This window comes from Oratosquilla oratoria, chromosome 8 (assembly GCF_046742065.1).
Source record: "Oratosquilla oratoria isolate Oo_2021 chromosome 8, ASM4674206v1, whole genome shotgun sequence".
Taxonomy (NCBI): domain Eukaryota; kingdom Metazoa; phylum Arthropoda; class Malacostraca; order Stomatopoda; family Squillidae; genus Oratosquilla; species Oratosquilla oratoria.
In genome coordinates, this window is record NC_134784.1 from 58648749 (window position 1) to 58663910 (window position 15162).

General features: G+C 36.9%; 1 protein-coding gene across 7 annotated transcripts in view; it reads left to right on the plus strand.

Moving 5' to 3' along the window:
- Positions 1–879: 879 nt before the first annotated feature.
- LOC143027757 (RNA-binding protein 5-like) overlaps positions 880–15162 on the plus strand; it is an 87798-nt gene continuing 73515 nt past the window's right edge. For 2 of the 7 annotated variants that reach the window (XM_076189276.1, XM_076189280.1), the window contains exon 1: positions 890–1231. In XM_076189276.1, the coding sequence (XP_076045391.1) occupies positions 1173–1231 (59 nt within the window). In that variant the 5' untranslated portion in view covers positions 890–1172. Of the gene's footprint in view, positions 1232–14782; positions 14864–15162 lie in introns of all 7 variants that reach the window. The other 5 variants (XM_076189278.1, XM_076189277.1, XM_076189279.1 and 2 more) reach the window with 5 other exon arrangements.

The window sequence follows — 15162 nt, forward strand, 5'->3', positions numbered from 1 at the left end:
CTGGGTCCTTACCTGAGACAATTAGTGCTGAGTCGTCTGCATAGAGCAGTACTTACAGCTCACCACACCTGGCATGTCGTTAATATAGATCAGGAATAGAAGCGGTCCTAGAATTGAACCCTGTGGTACACCACAAGTTATCTCTCTGTCACCTGAGCAGGCTCCATTTACCTGTACAAGTTGTTTGCGACCTGTTCCAGTAGGACTTGAACCAACCAATATTCGCCACTCCTAATGCCTGAAATTTTTATCAATAAAATATCATGGTCCACTGTGTCAAATGCCTTTTGTAGATCCAACAAAACTAAACCCGTGTAGTTACCTCATTCCTGTTTAATCAGATCGGAGAGGTATATTAAGCTGGTGTCTGTTGAATAATTCGTTCTAAAATCAGATTGCATGGCGTATAGTAGATTACGTTTCCTGAGGTAGGTATCTAACTAATTGTATACGATACGTTCCAAAACCTTGGAAATAATAGCTAGAATTGGAACAGGCCTGTAGATTCCTGCCTCGGTTTTTGCGTTTTTCTGGATAGTGTATTGTTGAAAATTTACAAAGTTATTATACTTAGGTTTTCTATACATTCCTAACACAGTTATTATATTGAATGTATTTATATGCATTTTCTGTATTCATATATGATTAGAATTAATACATTGCAGAGAAATCAATAATAGCCGAGTTTAATTTGAACCTTCCTGCATTTCATATCGTTATTCATCTTCCCAAAATTCAAGAAACATATACGTATATATCACAATGTATATAGAATTATTTTGTGTAATTTTGTCTTATATTATTAAGATATAATAGCTATTTCAAGAAATAATTAATTGTCCTGGTAGATATAATAATCTCGTTTCTAAATATCTTGCCATACGCTTGCGTTGGTGGACGCCATATTGTTGGAGCTAGGAAGCTGGGCATTGGATAACGTTTTACAAGTGTTTTTACAAGAGTTTCCCAAATTATTGTTTTTCCTTGCCTCTTCACACTGAAGGGAAAGGTACGGGGAATATAACAGGGCCTTCCTTTAACAGTTTCAAGGTAAAGTACGGAAGTTGTGTAGAAAAAAAGGAGAAAGTTTGTGAATTTCAGAAGAAGATTGTCGGCCATGGCTATCAGCTTAACGTATTTGCATTGTCCGCGCGGGGATTGACCTTGCCGTCATGGAATCGCAAGCCTCCCCCAACCCTCAAGCTGCTCACCAACTCAACACACTTGCACTGTAAGCTCAGCTGGCTTACAACCTTATCATTACCGATTGCTAATTTATGTAGTGTTTAGGCTTGGACATTGCCTAACCTTGGACTTGTCGTTGGGGCTCACACCTGAGGCTTGGTGGCTCCTTGTAGTTAATTCAGGAGACCAAACTGCTCTTCGGAGTGCTTCTTCCAAATTTTGGCTCAAACGCAAAGACATGAGGGCATTAGTTGTACACCCCTTTTTCCCTTTCCGATTATTCCCGCAGCTGGGAGATATTGCACCCAATTCCATCATCACCCAAAGTAGTCGTTTGTTACACGCCAGGGCATTTCATGTTCTGCTGAGGTTTAATTTTGCCAGAAGTAGTACTATAGTAGTTTTGGTAGTAATGTCAATGAGTATATTTGACATGGTGACTATCAGTTCCTGTGCCAAAGGCATGTAGATGTCATGTGAATGATTGATATAGACATTTTAGTTATTAGTGAACCACTGTCACTGTGTACTTTACTACTTGTTAGTCTGCATCTTCCGTATTATTAGAGGGTAGGGTGATGAATGTTATGAGAAGTAATACTGCATTATGGAGGTGGACTGGTCACTGAAGGGAAGGGAACTTTAGCATGTCACTGAAAAGCCAAGATGATCCTGGCGAGAACACCTGGCCTACTGCTTCATGTATGCAGTAATTGTTCTACCTACACATACCTTGATAATTTCAAGCTTGTTTGTTTATTTTTTTGTTAGGATTGTGATTTTTTAGCATTGACTTAAGGTATGACTGAGTAGGTTTATTAAATCTAGTTATCTGCATGCATGGATATCCACACATTTCATTTATGCTCAGTAAAGATTCTGTTGAGGTATTTTTTTCAGTTGTGTACATGGACGTGATATAGCGTTAGAAAATTAAATATGAATTTTGTAAATTATAATACATGAATGTAGTATGCGATTTTCTTGGTGGAAATAAAAATAATAAATACCTTGCACCAAACAAATATACTAACAAATATGCCCAATTGACATGCAATTTGGCATGTAAAGGTTTTATGGGTCAACAAATCTGGCATGTCAAAAACAATGCAGGACCTTCCTTTTATACTATTCTTACAACACCTTTCATGTTGCCATGACAACTATTGTCAGTTTAGAGATAATCATCCATAAAATCCAAACCCCTGGCCCAATTGACCTGCAACTTGGCATGTGAAGGTTTTATCATTATGGGTCAACAAATCACCTGAGCATGTCAAAAACAATGCAGGAGCTTCCTTTTATACTATTCTTACTAACACCTATCATGTTGCCATGGCAGCTATTGTCCATTTAGAGATAGTCATCAATAAAATCCAAACCCCTGGCCCTATTGATGTGCAACTTGGGATGTGAAGGGGTATTTGTTCAGTTGTGTACATGGATGCAATGTAGCATTAGAAAAATAAATATTAATTCTATAAATTATAATACATGAACGTAATATGCAATTTTCTTGGCCGAAATAAAGAAAAAATTACCTTGCTTCAAGCAAATATATTAACGAACGAAGTTGCTTGCATAGGATTGGGACGCCATCTTGTCATTTGTCAAGTGTTGTCTGCCCAGTCCAGTTGAGGCCTGGTGTATGCCCTCGGTACTTCTGCCAGTACCTCGCGAGGTATATACTCTTGGAGGAATGCTATGGAGCTGAAATCCATGCATTCCTTCAAGCTATGGAAAACCTATTTACCCTGCAATCAGAAAGTGATTGAACAGGCCGCCAACATCTGTGGTGACGACGATGATCCGGATGACCTTAAATTACAGGTACTGATTAACTAAATACATGTTAGGTTAGATGAATTTATCATCCTTTCATTTCTTCAACGTTGGCATCTATCATAACAAACGTGGCATACCGTTCGTCCGGCGCTACTTCATTATTTATGAAATCTGTTTTAGCAACTATTTTGTTTTTTATTTCCGCTGAGAATGTTGCATATTGCTTTGATACATTATAATTTACAAAATTAATAATTTTCTAACTATATTGTGTCCATGTACACAATTGAACATTTACCTGTGAAGGTTTTATGGGTCAACAAATCAACTGAGCATGTCAAAAACAATGTAGGACCTTCCTTTTATACTATTCTTACAACACCTTTCATGTTGCCATGGTAACTATTGTCACTTTAGAAATAGTCATCAATAAAATCCAAACTCCTGGCACAATTGACCTTCAACTTGGCATGTGAAGGTTTTATGGATCAACAAATCACCTGAGCATGTCAAAAACAATGTAGGACCTTCCTTTTATACCATTCTTACTAACACATTTCATGTTGCCATGGCAACTATTGTCAGTTTAGAGATAATCATCCGTAAAATCCAAACTCCTGGCCCATTTGACATGCAGCTTGGCATGCGAGGGTTTTATGGGTCAACAAATCACCCGAGCATGTCAAAAAATGTAGGACCTTCCTTTTATACTATTCTTACTAACACCTATCATGTAACATGTTCCATCAATGTAATGTGTAATGTATGTGCTGCCAAAACTCTACCATCACATTAAAAAGTGCATCTATAGGTGCCTTAGCCCTTACCCTTAGATTGCCTCTCGGAACACTAACCAGTCAGTACTGGAACTATCCTAATACTTAACTTAGATTTGTTGAAATCGGTGAATTAAGATTTATGTTGAAATCGGTGAATTATTTTTTACACCAACTTACTGAAATAAAAAAATGAATAAAGTCTCTTTACTTTCAAAGGAGTTATTTTGTTTAATCATTTTATCTATAATCATGATGATCTGAATAAAGTCTTATTTCAACAGCTCATATCTGTTATCATGAAACCAAGAGGAAAATTTATGTCTAGCCTCTAGATCTCAACTAGTCTTGACACTTCTCATGGTCATGGTTCATGACATGGAATACTGACCATATTATTAATAGTTATTTCATATGCTTGCTATCATAGCTATAGCCGGCTATGTAATAGGTATAGTATAGCCTGTCCATCTTAACCTCTTCACTCCGGGGCACATCGCACGTCTGGCAGCATTAGCTGCCCGACGAGCAATGTTGCGTCATAATAATCGCATTATAAAAAATAAAGTCAGTGCTCAATCGTTCGTTCTCTTTCACCCGTGTATTTTGATAACCATAGAAAATTGATGAAGCCAGTTTAGAGAGAATGTAGGTACGACTACAATAGATATAATCAAGAAGGTGACGTCGGCATCATCGAGTACCCACTTGCTCCTCATGCCATAATAATGCGAGTATTATTTGTGAACAACACCCTCTACGACTACTACGCGTAGTATCTCCTACATGTCATGCATTACCAAACACGATTAACCCCTTCAAGACGTACGATGTTGCGTCATAATACTCGCATTATAAAAAATAAAGTCACTGCTCTATCGCTTGTTCTTTCACCCGTGAATTTTGATAACCATAGAAAATATGATGAAGCCAGTTTACAGAGTATGGGGGTCACGCAGGTATGACTACAAAAAATATAATCAAGACGCCGACGTCGGCATCCTCGTATACCCACTTGCTCCTCGTGACGCCTACGTAGGTGTCACTGTATGGAAGAGGTTAAGTATTGGAGAACATGCCTACATGTTGATGATTGAGGCACAGCTATTTCATTATCAATTATCTTAAAGCTTTTCATTTCCGAGAGGGAATAGGCTAAAAAATACAAATATTACATTTAAATATTCATATAGGTGTCTTATCACGTAGGTGTGCACAACTAAAATAATACCATAGGGTACATGGCGGACAATGGTGGTTGGTGGGTTATTAGCAGGGGTTGTGAGGTCTAGTGCAGTATGATCACCATGATGACCTTTCCATAAACATTGCGTGCTTGATGCAGGTCAATTAACCTCTTCACTCCGGGGCACATCGCACGTCTGGCAGCATTAGCTGCCTGATGTGCGATGTTGCGTCATAGTAATCGCATTATAAAAAATAAAGTTGGTGCTCAATTGTTCCTTCTCTTTCACCCGTGTATTTTGATAACCATAGAAAATTGAAGAAGCCAGTTTAGAGAGAATGGAAATTACGTAGGTACGACTACAATAAATATAATCAAGATGGCGACGTCGGCATCATCGAGTACCCACTTGCTCCTCATGTATGTACCTGGTGTGGAACTCTTGTGCTACTGACTCTGTACTGAGTGGGTCTGCCCACACCATACCTTGTGCATTTGACAGCGATATCAAACTTCCTCCCACTGCTCTCCAATAGCACTGGGAATGGGCAGTTTGATGGTTTGCCTGCTAAAGTGCCCATAGATGGGCAAGCCTCTTGTGCCCAACTGATAGTGCTCAACTGTGTGGATGTGGCTTTAGGGTTGCATAATGGCCCTAAACAATTTTATTAACTTGCAGTTCTGTCCCAAACACTGAAGCCCTTGTGTTTATCATCTGCCCTTCCACAAAGATTGGGTCATTCTAATTGCAGACAACTGCTGAAGTCTGCTGATAATCCATTTATTTATCATTCTTTTACTTTTATGTTGCATTATAAAGCTAAAACTAATGAAATAATGTGCCAACAACTCAGAGCTGTAAACCCTTCTACCATCTTGAGTTGGGTAATGTGTAGGGGGAGGGGTACAGTGAGCTACATAAAGCCATACATTTTTATTTCTTGAGTATTTAAAGGTTAAACAGGCAAAATTTATGTTTATGGTCATACTAATTGCTGACAACTTCATTGATATTTTACTTAATATTGACATGAATAAATTATTTGTGCTATATTTCATTGTATCTAAATTTTAAAGCATTTAGCCATAGGAATACTGAGATAATCAAGATGTGATACACTACTGAGAACTTTGAAACACCATGTTTTTTTTTTATGTAAGATGAACTAACAAAAGTTTGAGGATAGACCTATACAGTAATTTATGGTACATACATATACATACATATACCAAGGCTTTTTCCCCCTTACAAGGGAGGTAGCCAAAAAGGGAAAGGCATAAAAACACTCCCACCCATTTCATCCCTAAATACACTCCACACCCCTCCCACCCTCCCTCTCATCTGAGCACCTCCTGGATGACGGGTCATCCCTGCACCCTGCCCACCGCCCTGGGTCAGAAGCAGTGTCGCAAGACACAGTACATCCACAGCAAGGCCGCTTCATTTAATCGGCGACCCCCCCCTCCCCGTCCCCCTCTGCATATAAGGCGAGGACGGGGAGAAATCCCTTCGGGCTGCGTCAAAATTTACTCACACATACTACCCCGGCCCCCACCCCCCCGCCAATATTAACTAAGAACAATAAATATCATTTGAAGTGTTGGTAATTAGACCAGCAAAAATTATCAAATAAACTTTTTGATTTTTTTTATGGTATATAATCTAAGATGTTTTGTGACAAAGTTGTTACAATTCACTAATTCCCACTCCAATTCGACAGAAAGGGGTCTGATTCGATGTTCTTACATACCCTGAAAGGGTTGACAGCACTAAGGGTTGTCAGCACATTATTTCATATGCACTACCACATTGGATCATACCTGTAAAAACATTGAAAGAAATGATAGTTCATAATTAGTTTTAGCCTTATAATGCAATATTAAACCAAAAGAATGATAAACAGGTTGTTGGGACATTTATGGGTTGTTGGCTCACCTCTGTGGTTGTCTCCTATTAGTACAACCACACAAAAATCTTAGATTCTTGGGGAGGTCTTGTTTGTGTATATAAAAATGTGTGTGCATGTATTTTGCAGTTATTATTTTTTTTTATGGTGTTTTCAATATCTGATGGCATTCTTTCCCTCAATTAGGTGTGCATGAATTAAATTTGCATAATCTTGCATTTCAATGTTTTGTCTTAAGAAATCTTCAGGATTGCCTATAATGACATGAGACAAAAAATTACATGTTGGTATTATGAAAACAATATAAGAGGAATTAAATAGTAATACATATGATGGTACTAGTCTTTGTTAGTTTTAGATGTAAGCACCATCATATATATCACTAATTAATTCCTGTTAGTGTTTTTGCAATGCCAACTTGTACTTTTTTGTCTCGTCATTACGGAAAATAATGATGTCTTATTAACGATGAAACATCGAATAAATGGAAAATTATGCAAATTTAGTTTATGAACACCCAATTGAAGGAAATGGTGTCATCAGAGATAAAACACTGGGAAAAAATTAAATCACTACAAAAAATGCTGTCATTTTCAACTCTACATGTCTTACTGAAATTTGGACACCACGAGCATAGCTCCCCTTCCCACAAAATACAACTAGGTAAATACACACACACAATATAGTGTCAATATATAAAGGGGGAAATAAGGAAGACCCAACAAATTATAGACCGGTGTCCCTAACAAGTACAATAGTCCAAATTTGTGAGAGAATCATCAAAGATAGATGGACAGAATATTTGGATGAGAATAATATTCTGAACCCGAGGCAATTTGGATTCAGACAAGGAAGATCATGTACCACCAATTTAACTTGTTTCTATTCAAGATTGATAGACATATTGCAGGAAATAGATGGTTGGGCAGACTGTGCATTCCTAGACCTACAAAAGGCATTTGATAAGGTACCTTACAGAAAATTACTATATAAATTGGAAACAATAGGAGGCATACATGGAAAACTATTGAATTGGATGGAGGACTTCCTACATGGAAGAAATATGAAAGTGGTGCTCAGAGACAAATATTCAGAATGGGAAGAAATGAATAGTGTGTAAATGACATGGATGAGGGCATTGATAGTTACATGAACTGCTTTGCAGATTACGTAAAATTAAAAAAGAGAATAAACTCCGAAATAGACTGTGACTCATTGCAGAAGGATCAGAACAAAGTCTCAGAGTGGAGCAAGAGATGGGAAGTAGAATTCAACATCAAGAAGTGCAGTATAATTGAATTTGGAAAAGGCAAGAAGAGAAGAACAGGACAGTATAAAATTGATAGAAAAGTTAAGTGAATTCTGAAAGGGACCTAGGAGTAATCATCACTAAAGACATGTCGCCGTATAAACATGTAAATAAAATAGTCGGAGAAACATACAATTTGTTGAGATCAATAAAGATGGCCTTTAAATACCTGGATAAGGAAATGATCAAGAAAATATTACAAACACTGATAAGGCCAAAACTGGAATATGCAGTACTGATATGGTCACCCAGTACTAAAAAGAATATAAGAAAATTAGAAAGAATACAAAGAACAACGACAAAGTTGGTTCCAACATTTGCAAACCTCACATATGAACAAAGACTGGCCGAACTGGAATTACCAACCCTGGAACAAAGAAGAGAACGAGGGGACCTACTAACCATCTACAGAATTATGAAAGGAAAAGAATGCCTTGATAGAGAGGACCTATTAAAACGGGACAGAGGACATGCAATGAAACTCAAAAAGGATAACTACAGAAGAGACCTGAAAAAGAACAGCTTCCCACATAGAGTGATAGATGTATGGAACAAATTGGATGAAGAAATAGTGTGTGCAAACACAATACAACAATTTAAGAACAAACTTGATCTTGCGAGATACAAAAACGGGTCACCACGAGCATAGCTCCCCTTCCTGTATAATACAACAAGGTAAATACACACACACACAAATGATGACACAAATAAAAATGAAACTGTTGAGGGAAGTTAATGAGAAGATACTAATAGGCAGGCAAAGTTGGTGAAAATATGTAAAAAAAAAAAAAAAAAGTACAAAGGATACTGATAGATGTAATATAGGAAGAAAAGAGATTGGGTAAGAGAGACTATAGACAAAAAAAAGTGTAATCTATGGTATCAAAGAGAACATGGAGTAAAGGTTCCAAAGGGAAATACTAAAAGAAATACAGGAGGAGGGAGAAGGACTTGAAAAGGGAATAGAACAAATTTACAGGATGGGGGAATATTCTGAAGAGAAGAATAGACCTCTCAAAGTAAAACTTAATTCACAGAGGAAATATTAACAAGCACAGGAAGAATAGCAAAAAGTAATAACTACAAAAATTTATGGATAAAAAAGGAACTGAGTGATGAGGAAAAAGAAAGAAAAAACACTGAAAGAGGAAGCTAAGGAAAAGAACAGAGAATGAAAAGAAGAGTTTTTTTGGAGTGATGGACTTGAGACTTGAGGGAATGGTACATAAAGGAAAAGGAAATGCAGGAGCAAGAAGAAAAGGAAAAAAATTAAAGGTAACATATACCAATATAGAAGGATTGATATCAGAAATAGATGAATGACTCTGGAACAAGAAAAACCAAATATAATGGGCATTGTGGAGACAAAATTCAAAGGATCATTACCACTAAATAGTATATAATTGTTGGATCAGAAACAGAGAAACAAAGCAAGGTGGAGGAGTCATGTTGCTAACCAAGAACGGCCTAAATGCAACAAAAATCACAAAAAGAGAGAACAATGTGGAGTTGATAATGATAAGAGTTGAGGATAGAGATATGAAAACAAGAAAGTATGCAGTGATTTATGTCCCACCTAAAACTCATGCATGGAATGTTGGAAGACACAAGAAAAACTAAATGAAATACTAAAGAAAGAAGGAAATTGGGTAATTATTGGTGATTTTAACGCGAAACAAATATGTTAGGAAGAAATTACTGTGAAAGGTGGAGATCACTGGGGAAACATATTACTGGAATGACCATTGATTACACATTGACACAATGGATCAAGGAAAATACCAGATAGAGAAATGACAATGAATCCTCAAGATTGGATTTGATATTCACATCAGAACCTGAAATTGTGAATAAAATCAAATACAAGACACCAATTAGAAAAAGTGATAACATTACTACTAGAACTAGAATTAAATGAAGAAACAAAAAACACAGAAAAGGAAGACTAATGTATAACAAAACAGACTTTGGGAAACTTAGAAAATTCTTTCAAGAAGCAAATTGGGAAAAATTTAATAATGAAGAAATAAAGGTGAAGAGAAATGGACAATTTGGAAGGAAATCTATAATGAAGGAGTGAACAAGTTTATACATATACCAAAGGCTTTTTTCACCCAAAAAACCACTCCCACCCATTCCATTCCTATCACACTCCACCCCCCGCTACCCCCTTCCCTCCATCTTATCTTTTTGTACCAGTGACTTGTTTGCCCAGGCAGTCTGAGTACAAGGGCAGAAGTGATGGCTTTGGTCACATAGCTTAGCTAGTATGAGTGTGGCTTTTGCAGGATGCATTCACATGTATTATATAAAGAGCAGTTGTGGCAGACATGCTTCCATGTTTGGGTTTAAGAGAATTGTGTGTGTGTGTGTATATATATATAAACACATAGGTGTCAGGTGCGATATCAGAAATCAGATATTCACAATAATCTGGTTTTTCTTATCTGATCTTCATGTAGTTCTCGTTGTACACACAAGACAAAGGAAATAATTGGAAAGGGGGTTGAAGGACAGAAAGGGAAGTGCCAGAAGTACATAAACTACTGGATCTGTTAGATGTAAAAAAGTCCTTGGGGGTCCTAATTGGATTATGGATTGGATACTTAAGAATGTAGATAACAGAGCTGGGAGCATTACTGCAGGTGCATTGTGTGTACATATAATATACAGGAAAAACCTCGCTATACAACAGTTGTGTTCCCAGCTGACTGGTCACAATGCAAAGATTTGTATATCGAGGTGGGTTTTACAAGTAAATAGGGGGGTTGTGTTCATGGATCCTGTCAACCCCATCCTCAATTTTTGCCTGGGGCATTCACATACACCCAACATTAGTTTTACCTACTTTATAGCCTTTATAGCACTCGGTCGTATAGTAAGGTATTCCTGTATATATGTATATGTGTGTGTGTGTGTATTTACCTAGTTTTACCTAGTTGTATTTTGCGGGAAGGGGAGCCACGCTTGTGGTGTCCCGCCTTTGTATCTCGCAGTGTCTAGTTTGCTCTTAAACTCATGAATGGTTTTTGTGCACACTTGTTTCATTGTCCAGTTTGTTCCAAGTGTCCACCACTATGTGGAAAACTTTTTCTTCAGATCTCTTCTGTAGCTGTTTTTTTTATTTTCTTTCCATGTCCTCTTGTGCTTCTGTCCCAGTTTAACAAGTCCTCTCTATTGAGTATTTCTGTGCCTTTCATGATTCTGTAGAGGGTCAGTAGGTCACCTCTCTCTCTTCTTTGCTCCAGTTTGTAATGCCAGTTTAGCCAATCTCTCCTCATATGACAAGTTTGCAAGTGCAGGTGCCATTTTTGTTGCTGCTCTCTGGATTCTTTCTATTTTCTTTATATTCTTTTTGGTACTGGGTTACCAGTGTCACCGCATATTCTAGTCTAGGCCTTATCAGTGTGACCAATATTTTTTTAATAATTTCTTTGTCCAAATATGTAAATGCCACTTTTATTGATCTTAGCAAGTTGTAGGATTCTCCGACAATTTTATTTATCTGTTTGTCATAGGACAAGTCATTTGAGATAATTACACCCAAATCTTTTTCGGATGTCTCCTTTACCTCCTTGGTTCCAATTTTATATTATCCTGATATTCTGTTTTTGCTTTTTCCAAACTCCATTATGCTACACTTGTTAATATTGAAGTCCACTTCCCATTTCTGACTCCAGTTCCATACCTTATTCAGGTCTTCCTGCAGTGATTCGCAATCCTTTTCTGTTTTTACTTTCTTTAACAGTTGGGGTCATCTGCAAAGAAGCTCGTGTAACATTTCACATTATCATCCATATCATTCACATAAATAGCAAACATTATTGGGGCCAATACAGATCCTTGTTGGCCTCCATTGATCACCTCTTTCCAGTCTGAATATTTTTCTCTGAGCACTACTCTCATCTTTCTACTGATCAGGAAGTCCTCCATCCATTTTAGTGGGTTCCCTTGTATCCCTCCTATATGTTTTATAATTTTTTGTGTCATACTTTGTCAAACTTTTTGTAAGTCCAGGAAGGCACAATCAGCCCAACCATTCCTTTCTTGCACTATGCCTATTAATCTTGAGTAGAAACATAGTGTGTGTGTGTGTGTGTGTGTTTGTTTGTTTACCTAGTTGTATTATACGGGAAGGGGAGCTATGCTCTTGGTGGCCCGTTTTTGTATCTCGCAAGATCAAGTTTGTTCTTAAATTGTTGTATTGTGTTTGCACACACTATTTCTTCATCCAGTTTGTTCCATATATCTATCACTCTGTGTTGGAAGCTGTTCTTTTTCAGGTCTCTTCTGTAGTTATCCTTTTTGAGTGTCATTGCATGTCCTCTTGTTTTTCCTGTATGTATTTACCTAGTTGTATTTTGTGGGAGAAGAGCTATGTTTGTAGGGACCTGCAGTTGTATCTCTCCGCATCCAGTTCTTTCTTAAAGTCGTGTGTGTACACACACATGTGTAAATGCATATAATATGCATTGACGGAAATGCACCTCAGATTTTGTGGTAACACACTATTTGTCTGGTGGTAATGCACCCAGCTTTGGTAGATAACAGCAGGTGGACATGATTCTTGAGCTGGTTGTGTGTTCACAAGAAAAAGTGCCAAGAGTTTGGATAAAAGCTAATGTAATATCATTGCAGAATAAACTTGGTCATTGACAGCACTTGATATGATTACCATACAATGATAGCACCTCATCCTACATAACACAATCTTGTTGAACACTGTTGGCCTAAGTGAAGGAGGAAAGGGGCCTGGGAGTGTTAGGTATGAAAAATTTATCATTGGAAATGCATATGCATTGTTGAATAATATCAAATGGCATTCAAGTGTCTCATGTCCAATGTGATGAAACAGATCAAATAAACTGGAGCTGCCAACATTGAGGTAATAGTATGATAGAATTCACAACTATGATTAGAGTAGGCTGGCAAAAAAGACTAATGTAGAAACAAAAATGACATGGAAAGAATCAGAAATACTACAGATTTACATATTCATTGATCTATGGCGTAATAGGGAAGAATAAATTGTACACTCAAAAGAATTTAGGTAAACTTAAAAGTTGAATTTGATATATGAAAGTGCAGAGACAGGGTCCTGTAAGCACATATCCTCTGCACTAGTTATGTAAGATGGAATCTCTAGGATTGTCACCTGACTCTAGGTCGAGATGACCAAAAGCTTGTGCTCATAACCATATGAAGTGCAAAGGAGGGTATGCATGAGGTGGGTTTAGGACCAGACATTTTGCAAATTTGTTGTAGCTATCAGTGGACATACAAAAAAACTAAACCTATTCACACTAATCTTGGGGGTTAGTACTTGTACCAAGGCCCCTGTGCTAGTTCTAAACTAATTACCAACTGCTTCAGATCCTGCAACTGCTTCAGATCCTGCAGTTTTCTTTATATAATGTGACTGCTTCATTGAAAATGCTTATGTTTCTTTTATATTTGGATACCTTAAATTGATTAATTATTAATATGACAATGGAGAGCCAACTTTTCCAAATGTAAAGTAGCATGTTTTTACCATGACATTAAACAACATAGAAAAGGGTATTTATTTATTTATATATTTATTTATTTGTTTATTATTCCCTTGTAAGGGGGAAAAAGCCTTTGGTATATGTATTATTATTATTATTATTATTATTATTTTTTTTTTTTTTTTGCATATGAAATTTGAATAGGTTTAAATGCATATTTTGATACTTTTAATTATGTTGCTTCCATAGATGTTTAAATGTATGATTTTCTTTGTGCATCCACATTTGTGTTGATTATTTTCATGTGTCAAAGGAAAATATTCTTCACTAGAGTTAGTAGCTTCCCAATGCAGCATATCTTTAAAACACACATACACATGAACATTCAGATGTACACATACAGTACCCTAATAGATTGTTGCCTGGACAATTGCAGCCCCCACAGTGGCTGGCAGTGGTTATTGGGTAAGAAATTTTAGACGGTTTTCTGTGTTGTATTAGTGTGGGTCTTTCAGTGGCTGAAAGTAGTAGGAAGGGGGTCAACTCTCCATCTGTGAAAATGTGGAAGAAATATAGTTTTAAATTTATAGATACCTTCGGCCTGATTCAGAGACCAATTGCCATGCACCTCCAGGTGAAGGTGAGGGGGTTGGTGGGTTTTTAGAAATGGGCAACAGGAAGATTATTTTCTTTCCCATCCATCTTGCTGGACCACCACAAGCAGGTGCCAGTCAGTCCTTCATAGTATTGTGTACATAGTGTATGGACATACACATTGAGTACATGTGTATGTCAAGTTTTTCTTTGAATAGTGTATTGACATACACATTGAGTGTGTGTATGTCAAGTTTTTCTTTGAATATTTAGTTTTTATGTATAGAAATAATAAGTCTTGTATTTTAGAAATATAAACTTGAGTTTTGATAATGGGAGAATACATTGACAATAGACCTCATTCACCAAACACTTGTAGTTTTTAGTTTATATTTAGTTTAGGACATACATATCACTTTTTTTCCTTAGAGTTTGGCTTCCAGGCTGACTGGATGTAGAATGACAAGTGATTGTGTAAGCTGGGTTCATAATGAACAAAGCTCTAGGTTTTGAATGAGTTGAGAGAGTAGCCTAGTCTCTCCACATTTCAGGAATGTATACAGTAAGGATTCCGTGGAAGATTGACTTAAGCAAGTGGTAATGAACCTTCATCCAAAAGCTACAGTGATCAAGTAATTGGCCATATTTTACTGTCTTGTAGTTGGTTCGTAAGATGTACTGTTCCTACTTGAGAACCAATTTTCTGGTAATTTGTAGCTGCAAGCACTTTCTGTATTTATGAAATTGTGAACATTACTAAAAATTGGTTAAAATTTTGAGCTGGATTAAGCTTTTATGTCAATAGGTAGTTGTAGCAGTCCCACTAATCACTGGTATTACAATGGATTTACAATAAGTTATAGTGGAATCCATTATAAATCCATTAATATTGTAGAATGATCAACCTTAGGTCTTATAGTACACGTAGTTT